We start from the raw sequence: 15748 nt of genomic DNA, 5'->3' as shown, positions 1-15748 counted from the left end.
AAAAAGTAGAGGCAAAAGAATATGGAATGATTGGTGGGTGATGCCTCGGCTAGAATGCAGGCAGGGTTCACTTCTTCGAGAAACTCAAGGTTTGGTGCCTGAAGCTCGGGAAAGTACCATTGCAACCACAATTGGACTATCCAGGTTAACCTGTTGAGGTTGGTCTCGAAGATAGTGCCTTAGGTCATCTCATAAAGAAGATGATAAAGGTAAGTGAGAAGGAAGAGACCCGTAGCCACATCATCAAAGTGATGAAGAGCTTCCACCAAGGGGATCCACTCGACCTTCACTCATTTAAACTTGTTGGGGAAGACATGCTTGTTGAGCCAATACAGAAGAAAGTACATGTGTTCTTGATCTTTGTTAGCATTAGACGAGGATAAGCCAAAGTTTTTATTGACAAATGGGATGAATCCCGTGAAAAAAGTCTCATAGCTCTTAAAAGTAAAAGAGTTGTACTCCAACTGAGTCACAAGATCAGAGGTGCCCGAGCTTTCAGCAGTTGGGCAAGAAAAGGGAGATCGATCATGGGTAACATCCACAACTCTGCCCGAGGGCCTTAGCCCAAAGACTTGAGCCATGTCAATGATGGTCGAGGACATTGGACCCATCATGAAATCAAAGGTGTTGGTCCCCGAATTCCAGAAGAGAAGAGTTGTGGTTAGCAACTCAAGCTTAGCAATCACAATTGTCTTAGAAAGCATTATCAGCTCATATATGCCGTTGTTCATCCACTTCTTTTTTAAGATGGGCTCGAGCTTGCTTATCCACTAGTATTCAGGCCAGCCTAAAGGCAATGAAGGCTATTGTGCAAACGACGCATAGTGGCAATGCTATCGCTAGATTCACAAGAAGATTGAGCTTGAACAACTTTAGGTGCCATTGAGCTTTGAAAGAAATAAGAGAAAAATTGAGAATAGGGTGTAAGAACTGAGAGTAATAGAACTCTAGAAATTATGAGGGTTCTCAGAAATCTGGGATTTTGGAAGTTTGGAGGATTAAAATTGTTAAGGTACTTGGCTGAAGGATTTAACTGAAGATTATATAGTAAAACAGTTTATTAACGTTGAAAATTGTAGGTTAGTGCAAAGGTTTAGGTAACAAATGGTTGTTTTAAATGGTGCAATTCCCAAGTAAGAGCATGCAACAACTGTTTAATCATCATTAACGCCTCGATTTGCAGACTCAACAATGATTAAAGGGGTCACTGTTTGGGTTAATATTTGAATATTGGGTTCAACTAAAAAAAGGCCCAAAGATGTCAAAACAAGGTGAATCTACCCAAGGCTCAACATCAGGCCCAGAAGCAAACCGAAGCCTTTTTAGCCAAGACATAAAACACGTGCCTATAACTGAAGTGACAAGTGATGAAGACTAACTTACTATCAGCCAAAAAACATTTTCCAGTGGCATTACATGTAAAAAGCTGATGACTCGCTACCCTTTAAGAGTTTTCAAGCAAGAGCAATACCCTAACCTTCAGGCCAAATTGCCTATAAAAGGGAGAAGAGACAGCAGAGACAAGAACACTCAACCAATCAAACAAATAAGCATCCAAACTCTGATTTCAAGCCAATTCGTACTCTTTAAGCCTAAAATAAACACAAACTTAGTTTCTTTAGCAATAGTTTCCTCATAAAAGCTATATTTTGTCTAGTATAAAAGCTCTGCTACCTCCTTTAGTGTTGTATTATTGATTCCCTCGTGTAAACCTGTTTAGCATCCATCCATTTTTAGCTTACAACCCCTGTAAACTCAAAGAGAAGTGAACGCAAGAGGTTCAACCTTGCCAAACAAGGTGAAATCTTGCCTAAGTCTCTTTGTTTGTTCTTTAAATTAGTAGATCTATTGATTAATGTACTCTTCAACATGTATTCAAGTCATTTCTACTTGTTTTTCTATTTTAAGAGTTTCATTTGCATCGGGACCTGGATAACTAAACAAATTTGTTTTCATTAAGAGCAATTTGGAACCAAACAAATGACTGAAGGGGATCTGGACTCCCTCCATTCGAACATATAAGATCATGAACTAAAAGTCATTGTTTACAAGGCAAGAAAAGAACTTAATACAGACTTAACCTATCTGTGACAATCCTTCGATAACAAGAAGTTTGAGTAACTTGGGGTGCAAGTAATTGACTTGAAACATATTTGTTCTATATTTGCTATACTGAAATAGTAGTGGCACACCTAAACACTTAGTTAGTTTTGATTGCGAGCCTCAAGGCCTACACCTAAGGCCCCACAAAGGCACATTTCAGAACTAACTTCAAGTTCTTATTGCAGCACACAAGGCAAGCAAGAGCCCGACTACCAAATATACATGTCCAAAGTGCCAATCTCTTGGGGAGCTATGTTAAGGTCCAGAGACCTTTTCTAGAGAAATCTTTGCTCAAACAATATTAGCGTGCTTTGCTAGGTCACGATCAAATGTAATGAGAAAAACTTACCTGGTGCAGCCATGGTGGTTGTTAATTATACACAAGAACTCTTCTACACACTCAAGACCTTATGTTCCAATGGTGATAGAACCCTAGTTTTCAGAATGTGTTCTTTGTGAGCAGGGAATCCTTATTTATATATTTGAACTTCACCAACCTCCATCTATCATGGATGGGTGGTTACTAACTGCTGTAAACACAGTGATCAGTTTCAAGAGTGGAGCAATGTGGCATCCTTATCACGACCTATGTTTCCTTTATATTAAGATGCTTATTTCCACATTTAAACTCGAAGTCAGTTTGTATAACCACCAATTGTATTTCAACCTTATTCAACGTAGTTTAGTCCAATTAGGATTCTTACATTATGACTCTCAAGTTTTTAGCCCTTATATGCACTTGAGCTGAATTTCCAACTGGGTCACATGTAGTCATAAGCTCTCAAGTAAGTTTCTTTAGAATACACCTCATCCACATTCCTCTGGGTTAGCTCTATGGTGAAGTAATGTTGTAGAAGCATGGATGCATGGGATCTAGTCAGATCCCAACTCCTACAAGTACAAGTCCTATTACCAACATCCACAACATCATGATCATTCAAGTAAATCTCAACTTGAAATACAAGATTTCACGCATGTGCAGCCAAATAATTCATACAAGAAAATCTCACCTTGTTGAGATTAGTTTGTATTTTAGGACAAATTCTTATTGGTCATCTAATCATTGATGCATTTTTAGACTACAACCTTCTCATCAAATTGCACTTGATCATCCATCATGGTTAAAATTGTTCCCTAGAAGTAAGTATCCAACTATTAAAGCTTCACATAAATTGTTAAGAAGCATATCACACCTCACCCTAGTGCTAAATCTTGACCTAGGCTATTGGAAACATATTATCATTAGCATCAATACTAACTGTTGCAAGTAATAGACCTGTGACAATAACCAGAGAAACTATGTAGTCTCTGACCAATTTAAATCAAAATATAAAATGATGGAACATAATAATTCACCTTCATATAATCCCTCAAGATGACAACCATCTACCCCAATCAATGGCATGCACCCAGCTTTAAAGCCTTTCTTGCAAGCATCAAGACAGCATATAACCTCTTAAATAATGGAGGATCTACACTCACTTTTAGGTTGTATAATTACTATTTCTTATTCCTTTGATTACAAATGGACCCATTTTCTCTGCTTCAAGATTCGAAATGTCGAGGATCCTTCGGAGTTGCTTTTACTCGTTCAACTTTGACAAATTTTGGGTGTCATTGTTTTCATTCCCAAACTTACTTTCTCAACCCACCTCTCATCCTTACTAAATTTTGAATGAATAAATAAATAATATACTAAATTATAATTTTTTTATATTCACAAATGATGATTGCTTTACGAAAGAAATGTGACATGCTACCAATTTATTAAGTTATATTTGTACTCTAATCATAGCTTGCTTTAGCTTTGGTGCATTTGCATAAACAAAAACCCTAATAGATATAGAGAATAAAATCTTTTGCCGCCAACTTCTGTCTTTGGTTTACGGTCGGCATCAATTCGTTTTGGTCTCTTCAATCTCTTTCCCTTTTCTCCTTATCTTCTAAGCATTTTCATTTGCAATGTTAAGTCTTTATGAAAGTTATCATTCATGTTAGTTGGATGTGACCTATCTGTCGATAAGAAATTGTATGATAGTTATGCTAAGTTTGTAATTATGGAGTTGTGGTGTTTTAAGATGTGTGGCCTCATGTTCCAGCTACAGGAATTTTACGTAGTTCTTTCCAAGGAAGGTTCACTACGCACTACCAAAAAAAAAAAAAAAAACATTTTTTAAATATTGAGGCTCAAAAATGTCACTCACAAGTCTAATAAAGCCTCGAAGTTCAAATCCTTGTATGAGCCTCAAGTCAAGTCCGAATACATGGAAAGATGCGGAATCAAGAAAAGGTTGATTAAGCTCATCTCTCTCCCCTTAATGTAGATAATATTATTTGTTCAAAATATATATATATATATATATATATATATATTTCTAATATTTTATATAATTTATAACTCTCAACTTCAAAATATCCATGCGTCAGAAAAGGTAGATTAGCCTATCTAAGGCACACAAGGTGTGGTTTGGCCATGTCAACGATGTGGCTGTCGCAATCTGATTTATTTGAAAACTTATGTTTTTTGTATGATTGTTTTATTTTATCCTTTGTTCTCAAGACATGAATGATCTGGTTGCGCTAATGCGTCATGTAACCTAATACATAACCATATAATTTTATTATTTTACTCAAATTATAACAAGTATATTTGTAATATAAAATATTTTAAAAGTGAAAACATGTCAACCATATTATCCACTTACATTATAAATGTGGTTGCAACCCATTAGACCATCTCCAAAAGAGATGTTAAGGTTTAAACCCAAAATTTAAATTTGAAGGCTTGTGTGGCACATTGATTTTTCATATATGTCAAATTTAAACTATTATTTATTATATTATTTACTTTTTATAGTTGTAATAAGTATTTTGAAACAAAAGATAAGTATAAAAATTATCAAAAGCATTTATTAATTACTAAAAATAGATTTGAAGATGCTATCAAATTTGACAGCGACTTTCTTTGCTGCCTTTCCATGTTATGCCACGTAGGAATTGACATTTCGGTTGAAAAAGATTAGGGATATCTTTTATTACTATTATTACAGATATGGACATTTTGACATCTCATTTGGAGATGCTCTTAGGCATTTTTATTTTATTGTACTTGTAACAGTTGTACTATAAGGGTTTTCCAAATAAAAAAATTGCATTTGTTTTCCGTGAAAAAAATGTAAAAGAAATAAAGATGTAATTAACTCAATGGCCTTCTTAGTGAAAGGTATAAACTTGGAAACACACTACAAATTCCTGCGGAATTTGAAATTAATTACAATGAAATCGTAGGCAGGACTATATGGATTTTGATTTCACTGAATTCGTGTGAGGGAGGAACACATGCGAGGATCCTAATCTGGTGGCATTTACATAATCTTGGGGACAATGAGCTGGTGCTCCTGGCAGTAGCAAACCCATTAGCCTAAACAACTTGAACAAGGGGCCTTCATTGTAGTTTGGTCCCAACTTATTTGGAATGGTGAAACTTCTTGCGAGCTCACCAAAAGCATTCATTATCATTGGTATTGTCCCTGTTGGAAAGAAGTAATTCTTGTTTGGCTCTTCTGGAACAACCTGCAGCACATGAATATATAATTAAGAAGCATGCAATAAGATATTATGAAATTAGTCCAATAATTAAGAAGCATGTAATAAGATATTATGAAATTAGCCCACTCTATACGTTTTCTAGAGAGTTGTTATTGACATTATAAAGTAATAATAACAACACAATTTTTATCAGAACTGACATATATATCAGCCGTATTTCTAATTGGAAAATGATATTTGTTTATGTTATAAAATTTTGAATTTGGACCATCAGCCAAGTCGATTCTTTTTCACAATCGCACGACAGATAATGTTGGTTAATAACATAATATGACATAATAAACATTTCCATTCTTACTAGATTTGATAAGAGAAAAGTAGTGCTCACCTGAACTTCATAATTCCTATTATAGTAGAGGCAAGTCCCAAAGTGCTTGAACATTAGAGCTTTGTCATCATAAGGCAACCTAGGCACCATGTCACTCCCATAAACAAACCTAAAATACCTAATCTTATGCTTTATCATTTTCTTTTCCATGTACTCCCCAAAAGCCTTATCTCCAACCCTAGGCTGCCCAAATGTATAGACTCCCTCCAACCTCTCCAACAGCAAATCTGAATCCTTCCCTTTGTGAAATGTTAAAACTGCCGGAAAGAGAATTGCTAGTGCCCCACCTAAACTGTGCCCAGTTATTATAAATTTGGCTTTGTCATTTTCCAGAAGAAGTTTTTTCAACATATCTCTAATGGCATAGTAAGCCAAGGCTGGGCGGCTACCGTCTTCTTTGATTTGCTCAGGCTCCGGCCAACCGACATTCTTTTGTAAGCCTAGAGCTTTCATGAAGCCACTATGGATCTTTCCAACCCCTTCAAGTTGATACCAGGAGATGTCAAAGTCGGAGCACCATGCATCCGCATCAAAGGGTTCAGTGCCTCTGAAGGCCACAACAATTGTGTCATGGTCACCACTTCTGTCACGGAACATACAGGCTTGTGTTGTGGCTTTTTCTTGATAATCTACACGACAATAATAATGTTTTGTTAGTTTGGGATTTAAGTGGTACTTAACTTCGAATGACTTTAAGTGAATTTTTGCTAGGTAAATTAACCTATATATAATTCGCTTATATATAAATCATATTACCCTATGTTAATGCGTATACATGAGATTTAATTTCCATAGTCGAACAGGAAAACTAACCTATTTTAGAAAATAAAATATGCATTAACAAAGTTCTCTAAACCGAATTTTCTGTACTTTATAATTTTCTTCAGATTTAGTCATTTCTTACCATTCCAGAAGTCATAAGAGCCCAAGAACTCCATCTGCAAAAAGAAGGAAAATAGAAAACAAAAGGCAGTCATCAGTTTACAGTTGAACCATAGGACTATCATATTATACTAAAATTAATGGAAGCATTGGAGGTAAAGATATGCAAAATAATGTGATACCTTCCAATGATCCTGGACAACAGTTTGGATGTAGAATATGTTCTCATATGATATTTTAGACGCCATCATACTAAGTGCTGCGTTGTACTTGCCATCTCCAGGCTTGATGCTTTCGTCCAGCTCTACTCGCTTGTCCAAATTTCCAATAAACGACAAGAACGTTCTTGAGGATTTATCTGGTATTATCACGTTACCTGTTCGTATCACCATTAATATCCATTTAATCTCCATAAAATAATCCAACATGTACAGATTAATTATATATATATTTTTTCTATTGTTTATTGACCTGGTTCACAGATTAGAAATACTATCACAGTTGATATATTACACTTCTTTAACATAAAATAAAATAAAAAACACAGTTCATCATAGCTACTACATTATGGTACGTACTTCCATCATTCCATGTGATACAGATGCATGCGTTCACTAGCTAGTATTTTTTTTATTAATTTAGTTTTTTCACGCCAAATTTGCCAGCTTGGACCCATATTATCTTATATTATATAGACCAACTAATACAATATCCATCTCATCCTTTCGTATATAATTCCAAAATATAAAGTTATTTACTTCCCGACATGCCAACTGCTTTCTCTATCTATCTGATCTATCTATTGTTAAAATTATGAAACACCGAGCACAGAGGCAGTGGAGGCCGTTGCTGCCGCTCAAGCCTCCATTTAGATGTTCTCATGAGAGGCAGCGTTGATGCCACTACTTATGATAGTCGTTACTCAAATTACATTAATTTCTTTTATGAGAGTGCTAATTGTGGACGAATTCTGGAATCGGTATTCAGGGAGAAGCCAATACAGCCATTTGTGTTTTGTTCTTGGGCATGGAAGGAACAACTGTGAGTGCATGATAAAAGAATACTAATTGTAATTAATGCTAGAAAATTGGCAGTTAACTTAACCAAAACAGCTGCTGCGTGGGAAGGGCGCAAGTTAATAAATAAACTATATGTGTACCTCGCAGTAAATTTAGAAGGAGTCCGACCAAGTTTTGATTACTTGAGACAAGATTCAAACACATCTCGATCCCCCAGCCAATAGCTGCCATTGGCTTGGCCACAAATTGAAGCAATTTTTGGACAACAATAGAGAGAAATATGAGCCATCTGCGCTGAAAGTCGTCCTCAGTTTCCTCAGAAGAGTCAACGAACCTCCTCCTTTCTAAGTTATTGGAAAACAAGATGTGAAACAGATCAAAGAAACCCACATCCTTTGGTTCAAGGAGCATGTAATTGCATGAGAAACCCTTATCACAAGCAGCTGCCATGGCTATGGGAGTTTATTTGCTGTGAAAATGATGAGAGAATATAACGTAAACTTCTTTAGTGGTGGAGTTACTATGTGTTAATTTGCTGCGCTACAAGTTTCTCTCTCAATATATAGCTAGTTTGTGATAAATAAACAAATAATTGTAGGATGCTATAGTTGATCAGCTAAAGGCGGCTGCGTTATCGATGAAAATATGGCTAAGTCTTGGTCTTCTCTTAGACTTTCTTTGACGCGTTCTTAAAACATATTTTTCATAAAGATTAAATTTTTAGATAAAATTTTGTAAGCTAAATGATATAAAAGTTAATAATTAGATTATTATTTAAATATTAATAAACGTGTTCATTCTTATTAGTAACACGTAATTTAATTTTTAAATTTTATTTACAAATTTAATCTCTCTCACTCTCATGTTATCCTTTCCACTTATACTGTACAAGCGGGAATCCTTTTGTGCGGGACAAATTCCAGAAAACTCGAACGCCATGCTGGATCTATATGCTGGGATGTTTGATAGTGACATTGACACATTGTATTTTACTTTTTACATTTTTATTAATTTTGTTTATTGATTATATTTAATTTATTCAATTCGATGATTAAAATTAAGAAAAATATGTGAAAGGTAAAAATGAGGAGTAGCATTAAAGAGAATAAATTTAGAGACAAAATTACAAAATAAAAATGATATGTTACTAATAAAAATAAATATTTTTATCAACGATTAAATAATAAATCGTTCCTTAAACACTTTTTTATAGTCCATCGAGTGGGCCCTATTCCTTTGTAAACTGAGCATGTGCAACACGAACACAACTTGTCTGAGACTTCCGTGAAGGTTCACACCTACAACAACCAACCTAATTTCCTAAAGACATTGACCCGAATAAATTTATAAAAATTAAAAATTAAAAATTAAAAAAATGAAAAAGTAACTTTAATGAAAAATTTTCGATACTATTTATTTTAACGAAAAATTACATTTTTATATTAAAAAGTAAATTTTAGTATTATTCACTTTACCTTTTATTTTGTCCTTATCGTTAAAACTCAAAATTTTCAAATCATTTTCATTAATTTTCCTTGAAAAAAAACCTAATTTTCACATATGAAGATAGCTTAACAACCAGATATTTTCATTTGTAAAAACATGCAGCATATGTGGAGTCAAAAATATTCACAAGGTGACACATGGATTTTTGGATAAAGAAGACAAAAATATCCTTGAGGCATATCAGGATTCCTACGCACGAGTAGTGGGCAATCATCCTCAATCAAGTCAGAAATGCCCAAAAAAGGTAACAATTCAAAAATTCATCTCATCAAATCCTTCTACAAGGTAATCCCTAAAATTTATTTCACCCCATATATCCTTTACCTAATTTTCCTTTTTTAGCTAATCAATTAGCTAATTATTACATAAACTAATTATCTATTTATTCTAAATATTCTATAACCACCAAAACATTCACCTTATGTTTAATTAGCCAATTAATACCTATTAAAATTGGCTAATTAAACCAAAATTAAACCCAAAAGCCCACCTAATGGCCGGCCACTCTTTCTCCAAAGAGGACCGGCCTATCCCTTTAAATAGGCTCCCATTTTCACCAAAAGATCATTCCACACTCTTACTAAAATTCTCCAAAACTCTCAAACACTTTTCTCTCTAAATTCTAACTTTGGCATCGAAGGTTCTTCGGCCAAAGCCCCTCTATTCATCGTGGGCGCGTGAGGCTCTTGGCCTTGACCTGAGGTGTTATTTGTTTTGTAGGTGCAATTTTGTCCAAGATCAAGGAGGAAGAAATTTGCATCCACAAAGATTCTTTGATAAAACGTAAAAGAGGAATATAATGGCTAGAAATTTAGAAAATTCCACAAGTAAAAATTCTAATACTCAAGAAATGGGACCGCAGCGATTCGCGAGGCTAAACGTGGTCATAGGCGGAGTGGCATCACCATTACGAGGTTCCACCATGGCCTAAGCCGTGCCATCCAAGCTTGCACAGGCCCGAGCCCAAGCCTCGCACTCACATGCGCTACATGCCGAGCAGCCCACTCCCGTGGCCCAGCCTGTTCCCGCCGAGCAGCCCACTCCCGTGGCCTAGCTTGCTCCTGCCGAGCAGCCCACTTTCATAGACCAACCTGCTCCCGCTGAACAGCCCACTCTCGCTGCCCAGCTTGCTCCCACTGAGCAGCCCATTCTTGTGGCACAACCTACTCTCGCCGAGTAGCCCACTCCTGTGGCACAGCCTGCTTCCGTGGCCTTCCTAGCAGCCTAAATTGGTCCAAGATTAGTTCAACCGTCCTTGCTCCAAATTTCCGAACCGATGATCTAATCGGGAGCATTTTCACCACATTTTTCTGCGGATTTGACATTTCCCAACTCAAATCTTGTGCCCGGAGTCTACCACACTTCCACTGCTCAAGGAGATACATTCCTTCCAAACTCTTCCAACCCAAATGACGAACAACACTTGTCTCGACAAGTAATAGAGTTGACGAACGTCCTAACACAACAAACGACCTTGGTGAACTAGCTATTGCAACGCACCAAGATGCAACGTGTTCCAAACGAGGTGACCCGAATAAGGACAAGGGCAGACGAAGAACCTCTCCAGCAGCGTCACGACAAGTAGCCACTCAACCAGCCACGAACCGAGCGTTTGGGCAGAGTACACTCCCAATTGGGCCCTCGAGATAGCGTATACTCCAGTCTTAGCGCATGGAGGAGTGTGTACTCTCGACTAGGCCCACGGACTAGCATACACTCACAGTTGGGGCCACACTCCGATAATTAACATGAGTAACCTTCCAAGCGAAGTGTTTATTCGCGGCTAGATCCGCAAGGAGCATCCTCCACATCACATCGAAGTAGGCAGCATGACGGACAAAGAGAAGCAGTCACTTAATTCGACTCAAGTTCAACTACTAGCCTGCGAAATCCCTCGCCTGCTAGGAGTCTACCACATGTACCGCTGCCGCGACATAGACGAACCGAGCACGTAGAAGAGCAGCCTAAACCAGCAGGTCAAGACTAGGGGCATCCGAGAGCTCCACTACACCAACAAAGGCAAATTCAGGAAGAAGTAGAAAGGCTCCTAAACAAGCGATCGCGTGATTTCCAACCCAACGAAGTGGCCGATGAGGCTCTACGACGGGACATGACCAACATAAGCAGGTTACCCTTCACGGACGAGATCGAGCAAGCAAAGCCTCCACATGAGTTTAGCATGCCACATTTCATATCTTTCAAAGGGGATGAAGACCCGGAGAAACACTTAAAGCACTACCGAAACACAATGATCCTCTATCGAAACAACGACGATCTTATGTGCAAGATATTCGCTACCACTCTACAAGGCGAGGCGCAAGATTAGTTCTACACCCTACCACCACAATCTATCCGAAGTTTCTACGAACTTTCCTTCATTTTTACCAAAGAATATTCATCGTATCACTCGATCAAAAAGAAGTCCGACCATTTGTTCAACGTCAAGAAGAACCCAAAAGAGTCACTTCGTGACTATGTGAAGAGGTTCAAAGCAGAAAAGGCAAAGATAGTCGGATGCAACGACTCGATAGCTAGAGCAGCCTTCCAAAAAGAACTTCGAGCAGACCACCCACTATTCGGAAAATTAATCATGAAAGAATATCTAACTCTAGCAGACTCTTTCGCTCTGGCAGAGAAGCATGCATTTTGGGACGAGGCACACCAATGCACATTCAAGGACTTGAAAAAGTACCGGACATCACCTCCGTGCTATCCAAACCGGAATCAAAGAAGGACTGATTCACATGTTTGACGGTATCTGAAGCAGCAATAAGCTCTACTATCATACGAAAAGAGCTGGGGGCCCGACTACCTGTATTCCACAGTTCAAAAGCTTTTCTCGATGCTATCAGAAATTCAAAAGCTAACTTTGGCAATAGTTGTTGCAACCCGAAAGCTTAAGTTTTACCTTCAAATACACGTAGTCATCCTCATGACGCATTATTCCACCCAATCCAAACGTTCAACGATAAAGGCATAAACCCTGGTGGATGCAAAGTTTTCCGACGAACGCAACAACTTGGCCTAAAATACACGCCAAGGGCAGACGAACACTGGAATGACACACTCGGAAGCAAGTTTTGTCTTCGTCGCCCCAAAAGATTCTACATAGGAGCAACATGTATCAGCAGTTGAGCACTACCTTATGCTGCGCGTTACACGGCCCTAGCCGACCCTTGCTCCATAAATTTAGCTCTATAATGGTCTAATACCGGCAGTTGAGCATCTCCTGCTACATGTAACATGGCCTCAGCTCCATGACTCTCTACCATGCACCAAGATGCTAAGAAGTTAGTACAAAAGTACGACCGCTGCCAGCGCTACAAGCCGATACCAGGACTGTCTGCCAGTGAGCTACACCCGCATACGAGTCCTTAGCTGTTTATACAGTGGGCAATCGACCTGGTAGGACTTATGCCGCCTGCTACTAGGGGCAGATGCATGATGATCGTGGCAACCGATTACTTCACCAAATAGGTAGAAGCAGAGCCCAAGACGACCACGACTCAAACAGACATAGAATACTTCATATGGAGGAACATCATTTGCCGATTTGGCATCCCATAGTCCATCATCACTGACAATGGCCCGCAATTCGTGGGAAAAGGTATGGCGAAGTTCTTCCAAAAGTATGGCATTAAGCAACACATGTCCAAAAATATGGCATTAAGCAACACATGATCCTTGATTACCTCAAGAAATCCCTCACCAATAAGAAGGGAAAATGGCCAGACGAACCCTTCCGGGATGTCTACAGGCATAATGCAGCATCAAAAGACGAACAGCCGGTGAGACTCCTCTCTTTGGCATTTAGCTCAAAAGCAATCATTCATCCCAATGTCATCAAGTCAAGTATCACTGCTTTACTACCAAGCATTGAGTAGAATAGTAAGGAGATGGCCATAAGCTTAGATCTGGCAGAAGAGAAGCGCGAGCAGACCATCACCCGCATCATATCCTACCAGCAGCAGCTCCTCTCTAACCACAACAAAAAGGCCAAGATCCGGCAGTTCCAGCCTGAAGATCTAGTCCTAAGAAAAACCTTCATCATTGACCATAAAAAAGGCTCCAAAAAGATGGATCTCATCTGGGAAAGTCCGTATAAGATCAGTAGAGTAGGCGGCAAGAGTAATTACACCTTTGCCACTATGAAACGACAAAAAGATCGAAAAAGCAGTGGGGCGCCTACAATCTGAGGAAGTACCATGTGTGACCTCCCACTACATCAAAGCCCGAAGACTCAAGCAGCTCGACGGGGACCACCTCACAAGCTGAGGACTATCCAGTTGTTATGCAGTTTCTACCTTACAGCTAAGTTCTCGTTCGTTTCGCTCGTTTTTCAATAAAGAATTCAAAAGTAATAACAACTTGGCTCGGTTGCATGCTTACAACAACTAATCACTCTTGCACTTCAAAAGAAGACCGTGTCCTTCTTAGGGACTCATTGCAGGAATTGCACCCCCTCCCCCCGAAGGACCAACCATGCTCTTTAGTGCAAGAAGGTAAACCAATCCCCTGACACCTACATGGGTCAGCTCTCCAAGACGGGATGATAAACTCTACACTCCAAATATCCATACATGGATGAGCCTGGCTGCCCTAGTATAACTAGATGCACAATGGCTTGAGCCGGGATTCCTCGAAGTAGCCATAATGGTCTTTTTCAAGGCTTAACTAACTAAAGGATTTTGGGTCTCTTGGTATAATCCGTGGGGAACTGGGCCTTAGGGACGAAGGGGCACATTACGCAGTACATCCGATGGACGGCTACCCTGGAACCCTAAAGCTGCTACCGAGTGCATTAAGGTAGCCTACGGTTTCTAGAAGACTGTCTACGGCTTGCCCTTCGAGCAGTAAAGCCATGCTAGACTTATACAACTGCATATTCTTGTGAAAGGTTAAACAAGCTAGCATGCATATACGAAGCTTTATCCACTGTGGACATGCTACATAGTCGATAAGCTTCACCTCTGCCAAGTGCGAAACAACTTACACCAAGTCCTAAAGTGTTATGATACTTGCTATGCAACCTATGGAATTGGAGAAAGCCAAGGTTAACAGCCTAGTGGTTACATGGATTTGTCTACTTCTATAAGTAAGGCATCCGGATGCCAATCCTATGGCTAACAACTTTGCAAAGTTCTATACCAACACCTACGGCTGCATAGACTACGCAGGCATGTCTGCTTATAGAAAAGTAACATGCCTACCATTGGTCTATAAAGTCTAAATGTTAGGGCATGAACAAAAGAAGCGACGATGAAGAAAGCGAAGAAATGATGTTTATAAACAACTTGAAAAGGCCAAAGAAGTTCAAAAAAAACAAGACCTACAAGGGAAAACAAAGAAAATCCTAAAGGCTACCTAGAAGACTACTCGGTCACCACACTTTCAGCAGCAGTGACGTTCTTAGCAGCGGCATCATCCAGCGCTTCACCCTCAGCTGCCCTAGCCTGGGCACCAACTTCTTCAACTACTTCACCAATGAAAGCCTCAAAAGTAAAAACAAACAAGTCTTCCGGAGAAATAGAGAAGGTTTCAAAACCTCAAACCTACCATTCTCACCCTTTAGCTGCTCATTCTCCTCGAGCTGACCAACACGGACACGCTGCAGCTCATCCACTTCCTTCTTCAAACTTTCGTTGATCTTTAGTACACCTCGAAGTTCCAACACTTGGGGTTCAAGCCTATCAACGATTCTTTTGAAGTGGATTACTTGATTATAAATAGTAATCAACTCTTCATCCTTTGCATAAGCAGAAAAATGAAGCTCAAAAATTGCAAACTCAAGATCTTGAATATGAGGTATGTAACATCCAATATCATTTCCTGCACTTTCATACTTAACTTGGATCGCGTCAAGACTAGTCTTCAAGACAACGATCACTTGGCGAGCGGTCTCAAGCTGCAGAGAAGTAAGGGCAGAAATATTAAACCTCTTCAAAGCAACGAGCTCAGAGTCTAACCTCTTGATCTCCTCGAATGAGGAATAAGCTTCAGCTGCCATAGTCTTCACCATCTTCTTGGCAGCCTTGCTATATATGCATCATAACAAGCAGAGCAGTCCTTCTATATTGGGTCGTATACTTCACAAAGGAACTTGGGCAAACAAACCTTTCTAACGTCATCAACAAACTTGGCACAAGCGTTCTTATCTTCAAGTATATCTGGTTTCAAGAGCACATAGATCTTAGCAGCCTCTCTAGAAGCAGGCTTAATGGATTGCTCACAGCTGCCCACACGAGCAGTTTTCTCCTTCCCAGCAGGCGAATCAGTCTCAGCAGCAGAGGGAGTGGGCCTT

At 38.9% G+C, this 15748-nt stretch overlaps 1 protein-coding gene and 1 pseudogene across 1 annotated transcript; one reads left to right on the top strand and one right to left on the bottom strand.

Moving 5' to 3' along the window:
* Positions 1-5279: 5279 nt before the first annotated feature.
* Positions 5280-8599, bottom strand: LOC137713446 (triacylglycerol lipase OBL1). The gene is made up of 5 exons (XM_068452743.2): positions 8082-8599; positions 7105-7298; positions 6945-6978; positions 6041-6669; positions 5280-5676 (listed from the first exon to the last, which is right to left on the bottom strand). Exons 1-5 carry the CDS (start codon positions 8389-8391, stop codon positions 5398-5400), a joined length of 1446 nt encoding a protein of 481 aa, XP_068308844.2. The 5' UTR covers positions 8392-8599; the 3' UTR covers positions 5280-5397.
* A 1079-nt stretch (positions 8600-9678) lies between these two features.
* LOC148690736 (uncharacterized) lies at positions 9679-12199 on the top strand (annotated as a pseudogene).
* The last annotated feature ends 3549 nt before the right edge of the window (positions 12200-15748 follow it).

Source organism: Pyrus communis, chromosome 15, assembly GCF_041283825.1.
Source record: "Pyrus communis isolate YQ-2024b chromosome 15, ASM4128382v1, whole genome shotgun sequence".
Taxonomy (NCBI): domain Eukaryota; kingdom Viridiplantae; phylum Streptophyta; class Magnoliopsida; order Rosales; family Rosaceae; genus Pyrus; species Pyrus communis.
This window is presented reverse-complemented; position numbering and strand designations above follow the sequence as displayed.

Excerpts from the sequence above, each read along its gene's own strand:
- LOC137713446 (XM_068452743.2), bottom strand. The coding sequence starts at position 8,391 with ATGGCAGCTGCTTGTGATAAGGGTTTCTCATGCAATTACATGCTCCTT. Across the intron at positions 7,299-8,081 it reads CCTTCTAAATTTACTGCGAG|GTAACGTGATAATACCAGAT; the intron begins GTACACATATAG and ends TGATACGAACAG. Across the intron at positions 5,677-6,040 it reads ATAGGAATTATGAAGTTCAG|GTTGTTCCAGAAGAGCCAAA; the intron begins GTGAGCACTACT and ends CATGTGCTGCAG.